The sequence below is a fragment of the Apis dorsata genome, unplaced genomic scaffold (genome assembly GCF_000469605.1).
Source record: "Apis dorsata unplaced genomic scaffold, Apis dorsata 1.3 scaffold_326, whole genome shotgun sequence".
Lineage (NCBI taxonomy): Eukaryota > Metazoa > Arthropoda > Insecta > Hymenoptera > Apidae > Apis > Apis dorsata.
Genome location: NW_006263594.1, coordinates 550,354 through 558,234, shown reverse-complemented (window position 1 = coordinate 558,234; position 7,881 = coordinate 550,354). Strand labels below are relative to the sequence as shown.

General features: G+C 37.7%; 1 protein-coding gene across 1 annotated transcript in view; it reads right to left on the bottom strand.

Annotated features, from left to right (window-relative positions):
- The window catches only part of LOC102676518, a 10,525-nt gene extending 9,381 nt beyond the window's left edge, over nucleotides 1–1,144 (bottom strand). The window contains exon 1 of the mRNA XM_006617803.2: nucleotides 851–1,144. Within this exon, the coding sequence (XP_006617866.1) occupies nucleotides 851–875 (25 nt within the window). The 5' untranslated portion in view covers nucleotides 876–1,144. The remainder of the gene's footprint in view (nucleotides 1–850) is intronic.
- Between the last annotated feature and the right edge of the window lie 6,737 nt (nucleotides 1,145–7,881).

Here is a 7,881-nt window from a genome sequence, read left to right as displayed (position 1 = left end):
ATATATATATATATATATCGATCGAATGCCAATCGCTATAAATCACACACCCACGTAAAAACCTTTATAGAATCGAAACAATGATTTTACAATCACGTCGAGACTCCGTCATTTTCTGTTCGAGGAATATCGAAAATAATGGAAAATTGGTGAACTGGAAGAACATTCGTTCGTTATTCGTCGTAACTCGTAACCTATAAACATTTCCACTGCCCTTGAAAATATACTGTTTAATTAAACGAACTCGAAGAATCATCATCGATTACGTATATAATCATTGAAATACAAGAAGAAGAAGAAAAATCGATCATAAATTAATCCATCCATCGACATCGTTACACACAATATCCGTCCATTTTTCCTTTCGATCGCACTCTCACGAATACCTTCTTATCGACAGAGACATATATTTCAGCAAAAAAAGAAAATCTAGATCAAACACGTTAACGTTCTTTCAAAAACTAAACTCGATCCTGTAAATCCGATATATCTGTGGAAACCACAAACTGCACACTCGGAACTGGAAAGCGAGAAACAAAGCGAGCCCCGACCACCACCGTTGCGCGATCGAGGACAACGGATCGATCGAAGCAGGCATCGAGCGTGGATCTAACGCTCGGCGAGAAGACTCGCGTCGCGCGCGAACGAGAGATTTCGAGAGACGAGCACACCGGTCCGAGAGTTGTATTCTTTTCCACGCCGCCCAACCGATGGACGGACAACTCTTACCTGTTGCGCGCCGGCTTCTACGGTCGGTTAAAACGATCGAAAATCGGTTTCGAATCGATCGAAATACAATGGCGTAGGAGACGAGAGATTCGAAATTCGAGAACCGCGTGGTCGCACTTACACAGAGTGGGCAGCGTGGTCGGCATTTTCTCGCGCGTTGCATCAGTGTATCCCGGTGATGTGAAGTGTCCGACGTGGAACGTCCGGCCGGCCGATGTACCAGCCGATGCACTGCGAGCCTGCTACGACCGCCGATCTCCTCCCAACGGCTCTCTTCTTCCAACCTTCTTCTCGACCGGAGGAAGGGATCCAAGCGCCTCTTACCTTTCTTCTTCTCGCTTTCCACCTCTCGCCACGCGCATCCCTCTCCGATCCCACCATTTTTACCCGCTCCTTAAATCCTTCTTCAAATTTTTCCCTCCTCGAGTTTCATCGAGTTTTTTTCCTTTTTTTCTTTTCGATTTTTCCCGCTCTTTAAATTCTTTTTCAAACTTTTCCTTCTTCGAATTTCATCGAGTTTTTTTTCTTTTTTAATTCTCGTTTTTTCTCGTTTAAATCCTTTTCCAAATTTTTCCTCTTCGAATTTCATCGAGTTTTTTTCCTTTTTTAGTTCTTGATTTTTCTCGTTTAAATCCTTTTCCAAATTTTTCCTCCTCGAGTTTTATCGAGTTTTTTTCCTTTTTCAGTTCTCGATTTTTCTCACTGCTTAAATCTCTTCTCGATTTTTTCTTTCCTCGAGTTTCATCGAATTTTTTTCTTTTTTAATTCTCGATTTTTCTCGTTTAATTCCTTTTCCAAATTTTTCCTCTTCGAATTTTATCGAGTTTTTTTGCTTTTTCAGTTCTCGATTTTTCTCGCTGCTTAAATCTCTTCTCAAATTTTTCCTGCTCGAGTTTCGAGTTTTTTTCTTTTTTCCTTCTCGATTTTTTCCCTCCTCGAATTTTATCGAGTTTTTTCCTTTTTTTCTTTTCGATTTTTCCCGCTCTTTAAATTCTTTTCCAAACTTTTCCTTCTTCGAATTTCATCGAGTTTTTTTTCTTTTTTAATTCTCAATTTTTCTCGCTTCTTAAATCCTTTTTCAAATTTTTCCCTCCTCGAGTTTCATTTGTTTTTTAATTCTTCCCGCTCCTTTAATCCTTTTCCAAACTTTTCCTTCCTTGAGTTTCATCGAATTTTTCTTTTTTGTTTCTTTTTCCTTTTTTAATTCTTCTCAATTTTTCCCGCTTCTTAAATCCTTTTCCAAATTTTTCCTCCTCGAGTTTCATCGAGTTTTCTCCTTTTCTCGAACTGACCATCGTGATCGTCCTCTTTCTCCTCATGATCGATATGAACGAGACCAAAGGAGCGTTCGAGTGGAAAGCGTCGCATCTGCCGTTTTCGTTTCCACGTTTTGGATTCCTCGATCGAATGTCCCAGGTGCTGTGCGGAATCAAAATGGAAAGTGGAGCGAACCGATAAAGTTATAGCGAGGCGGTGGTCCGTTCCAAACTCGATCGTTGCTTTGTTTACGTCCACCGGCCGACAAATACTCGATGAATATTTGTAAATTCTCATTTACAAACAAGAGTGAAGAAAATCGAAGGGAGCGATAAATCGCGAAAGAGCGAAGGAACGAGGCGTAGGAGAGTACGAAGGAAAAACGAAACATCCCACATTCTTTTTCGTTCCACGCGTTTATTTCCATCCTCTGGCGGCGGACGGGCAAACTATCTCTCGGTGTGTACACCGTGCGGAGCCAAATGAACACGGTATCGATATCTCTGTGTAATTGAAGAAAGAGGACGCATTATGTAAGTTCGATGACATTGCCTCCGTTCTGCGCGAGCACGAGCTCGCTCGCCTCCACTTTCTTCCTTTCTTTTCTTCCTTATGTTTATGCACCTCCTCCTCCTCCTCTCTTCATCTTTTGCTTCGCTTCGTTTCGTTTATTTATTTCTTTTTCCGATATTATTTGATTCCTCTTCAGTTTTTTTAAATTGTAAATAAAACCGCGATCGAGATAAATCAGAAAACGTGCGTGATTTTATTACGTTTATCATCCTTAATTGTACGTAATATTTAATCCTTGCATCGCGTGAATTTTCGCGCGAGGAAAAAAAAAAAAAAAAAAGTAACGATCCATTGTTCGTTCGCAATTTATAGATGCGTGATACAACAACATTAGAAAGGTAGGATTGTATTCTATATATAAATCGCACGTAATTTCCAATTTCATCGTTTTTAATCGTTTCCTATTCATCATCTTGCCGGATCGAAGATAAACTTTAGATTCGATCGAGATAGACTTTAAACGAGGCATCCACGCTCGCATCCATCCCAGATAAAATCTAAATCTGACTCGCGTACTTCGAGCTTTCCACTTTTCTAATTCCTTTCCCCATCCGTCCGCCAAATATTCTCTCTCTCTCCCTCTTTCTCTCACTCTTTTCGAGATCGCTTTGAAAATTTTTAACAAATTAACTTTGAAGTTATGGTTTCGCTAGTAATTCTATTTCGAAGAAAGATCATCTCTCTCTCTCTCTCTCTCTCTCTCTCTCTCTCTCTCTCTCTCTCTCGCTCTCTCTCTCTCTCTCTCTCTCTCTCTCTCTCGCTCTCTCTCTCTCTCTCTCTCTCTCTCTCTCTCGCTCTCTCTCTCTCTCTCTCTCTCTCTCTCTCTCGCTCTCTCTCTCTCTCTCTCTCTCTCTCTCTCTCGCTCTCTCTCTCTCTCTCTCTCTCTCTCTCTCTCGCTCTCTCTCTCTCTCTCTCTCTCTCTCTCTCTCGCTCTCTCTCTCTCTCTCTCTCTCTCTCTCTCTCGCTCTCTCTCTCTCTCTCTCTCTCTCTCTCTCTCGCTCTCTCTCTCTCTCTCTCTCTCTCTCTCTCTCTCTCTCTCTCTCTCTCTCTCTCTCTCGATTCGAAAAGCTACTTTCCGCTTACGTAATCCCGTTTTCTGCCTTTCCTCGTCCTCTTTCTCGATCTCTCTCTCTCTCTCTCTTTCCATCATCGATCTCTGTTGCCTTCTCGTTATCCATTGGCCAGTTTCAATTCCTTTCCGAGCATCGATCTCTGCCTTCTCCCGGGGATCGATCGCGATTCAACCGGCCGACGATAGTCATCGATAGGCATCTCAATTAGGATGCAGCATCCGTGTTACGCACCGCGTTGCATCATCGATACGATAGCTTGTTACAACGCTTGGAAAATTTTCTCGTTTCTTCTTTTTCTTTTTTTTTTTATATATCATTTGATTCATCTCTCGAGAAGGACGAATTTTGAAAATTGATCGAGAAGAAAAATGAAGAAGGAAAAATTGTTCGAAAAATTGCACGTAAAACAGAAAAGGTTGAAGAACGATGAGTGGTATATGGGACATTTGTCGATCCTTCGAAAGATAGAAACGCAACAGTTTGTTTATTATTCCTCGAGAGAGTGAAAAGCGAATGAATGCCAATGATCGTATTCTTATCTTTCGGCGTGAGGATACGTAAAATGTATAAATAGAATTCTAGGAAATCTTGATCGAGTTGAAATGAATTATTATCGTGTTATTACTTGATACGATAATGGATATTTTATCAATTATCAATCGATCATTTCTTAGTAGATCGAATGGATTCGTAATATATTTATTTGTTTTAATTTTAATTTGTCAAGTCTTTTTATTCCCCTTTCCCTCCTCGAATTGGTAGAATTGAAACGTTCATTATAGAAACGAGACGTAATTGTTTGAAATCCATATCACGATTCTTATGTCATTCGATTGATTCGATTCTCGTTTCTTTTTTCTTTTTTTTCTTTTTTTTTTTTATATATATTATATCGTACATCGGGTTAATGTTGAAATAATGATACTTTCTATTTTACGGTACAAATGGATCTTTGCCAACGATCCTTTGTCCATTTTCTTTTATTTTTTTATTTTCATTTTTTTTTCCTTTTATCCTTAAAACAAGAAGACCATAAAAAATGATTAGGTAACAGAATGATGTACTTTCACAAGGATTCCAAGCTCTTTTGTATCTTGGAATTGCGTCAAATTCGCCTCTCGTAGAATCTCCTATTACTTTTGAAACCTAACCTAACCACAGTTCAACGATTTGTTTGGACAATTTGTTCCCTCGAGCGTGGAAGATTGGAGAGAGCAAGGTGACTTGTTGTGCTACGAGTACATACGTTCTTTCCTATTCAAAAGAAACACCTCAAAACACAGAGATAATAAATCGAGAGATCCAGAGAATCGCGTTCAATCGATATCTATTCGTCGAGATTCGTCACGTTTCATCCGTGGAAGAGAACTCTATTCGATTCGAGTAAAGGGAATTTGAAAACAATCCACTCTCTAATGTGGCAGAGAGAATGCGATTTATACGGTGGTAAACAACGGTTACACTCGTATCGCGTGTATCACTCTCCGCAGGAAAGCACGGATACACAAACGCTGCTGGATATTTCGAGCCGAGTTGTCCAATTAGCAAATCGCAGGCGTAAACTGTCTTAACGATCGAGCAAACTCGAGTGGAGCAAGCCGTGTAATTCGTGGTCGTGTAATACGATCGTCGTAGAAGGATGAGAAGGAAAATCGAGGTGCTCGAGAGCCAAGAGTCGAAGAATATTGCGTCAAAACCGATTGTGAGATCCTAATTAAAAAGATGTTTTTTTTACGTCGTTTTAATTAACGATCGGGCGATTTAACTACGATCCTTGGCACGGTTCCTTGTTTGAATAAAACGCGGCAAGATGTCAAGTAGAGACGGTGACATTTCTAAAGCTTTTTTTCTTTTTTTCTTTTTTTTTTTTTTTTTTCTTTCAAAAGAGAATTGTAAAGATGATAAAATTTCACGGTTATGAAAATTTCTAAAAACTGAAAATCCCCTTTGAAAAACTTAGGTTAGGTTGCCGCGAAACGAATGGCCGCGTCTCTCGAACGCGGTGACGTAACCGGGTATAATAAACGTTTCGCGGAGCATTCCGTGGCGAGGGAAACGGTACCGTTTTCTGCGTGAAAGCAATCACGTGGACTTTTGTCGTGGACCATCTCGGTGGTTGGCGCGCAGGCGAAAGGACGAACGAGTAACTTCTTCTTTTCGGTGTGCTACGGTATCCAGTTACGCGAGAAACGTTGCCGTTCTTCTTCCACTTTACCAACCGAGGGAATGGGAGAGAGGGGGAAGGATCGTGGGCAGCAAGCACGCGCCTCCTCTCTTCCGTTTCCACGTGAATTTCGTTTCGCCTTGAAGCGAAATGCCTTGTGTACGAGTGGTTACGAGTGGATACGATTCATGAATCATTTTGAGAATTATTTATGGGATATCGGATGGAAGGATGGATGGATGGAAGTGTTGGTCGATTGTATCACGATAATAGGATTCAGTAACTTCGAGTTTCTTGGTTAATTGTCTGTGAAGATGCGGATAATCATTGTGATTATTATTATAATTTGCGTGTAAATTTGGTAAACGGGTCGAGAACCTTTTCTCTCGCGAGACAGAAACGAAAAAAGGGAACGAGAAATCTGTGTACAAAATTGTGTTCAAAAAATGTTTAATAGCTAATTTCTACGAGACATTGCATTATTTTACATTATATTTTATTAGCGAGGATGACATTTATGAGCTATTTGAAAAATTCGAAATTGCTGTCGGTATCTCTATAATTAGTAATTAAGATAATGATAATTCGTTAAAGTTAATGATCGATCAATAAAGAAGTAAGATACGGAGAGAACCACTGTTTGGCTGTTAATGAATTCTTATTGAGAAAGGTCGCTGCCTAGTCTTTCTCTCGTGAATGACCTCCAGAGGTTGGAACGAGGCCAAAACGAAATTCGATGTGTCCCGGATGAAGGGAGAAAGTTGTTTTTGTCATTCCAGATCACAATGGCGCCACGACATTCTTCAACGATTACAAAATGATCCATACCATCTTCGACGTAATTTCCTGTCCAAAATCTTCTAAAATTTTTCAACAGATTTTTCATAAAAAACCTCAAATTCGTCAGAAACAGGCATAATCTCGGGATAAAGATCGCTGAACTGTTGAAATATCCTCAGTTGCAATTGACAGGAAAAAATATCTAAAATTTTAGAAATTTCGAGAGAAATTGTGCAATTTTTTTTTTTTTTAAGAATTTCTAAGAGAGATGGTATCACACACATGACAGTATTCAACGAGCTAGCAAATCCTTGTCATTAAAATGCGATTATTAGATCGATGCTATTAATCGATAACATATACGAGTCTGTTTACGCGCAATTTAATCTTCTAATCTTCCTTTTACTTGCTTGATTGGGCAACGAACGTGTGTTGTCGTGTTCTTATGCCAAAATAGGAAACACTACTTCTAGAAAATAATTAAATTAATAAATGCACCGAGGAAAAATTTTTATCATTTAAATTTAATTTTAAAAATATTTATTGGAATCTTTTTTTTAAAATTTTTTTTCCGATCGCATAAAAGTTACTGAAACGTGGATATAAAGTATTTCAAAAGATTGTGATTTTGAAAATTGTGAAACTCTATATGTGATTAATTTAACGTAGTGATATTTACATAAATTTAGAAATGTTACGATAATTCTATTAACCTAAATTCAACTTGTATATTTTTAGTTATGTAACTTTTAAGGAATGAATTCATGATTTCGAAGAACGAAAAACTGTTTTGATATTATATTTTTGGTAATTTTATTCTCTCTTGTTCTCTCTCTAAAATTTTAAGAAATTGGTTTTAATAAACGATATATTACGAAAATTTAAATTTCGTATTTTAATAAATTTAATTAATTAATTTATAAATTTAAAAAATAAATTTGTGTTAAAGCGATTCGTATCAAAAAAGTTTATCATTCATAGATGTCTATTGTAACAATGAAACACATTGACGTTTGTAAATAAGAAAAGTATATATATTTTTACACTCGCAAAATGCAATTTTAAATAATATACAAAATCAAATGAATGTAGCTTTGATACATTGGTATCGACCGAACTAATTGAATGCATCATACATTCCGTCGATAATGAAGAATGCCAAGCTCGAATCGATAATATAAAGATTAGAAATATTTAAAATTTCTTTTTTTTTGTCATATTATCAAAAACTAAATAATATAAAAATGCACAAAGAAATATATAAAATACTATAAATAAAAAATATATATATGTTTATCTAACTAA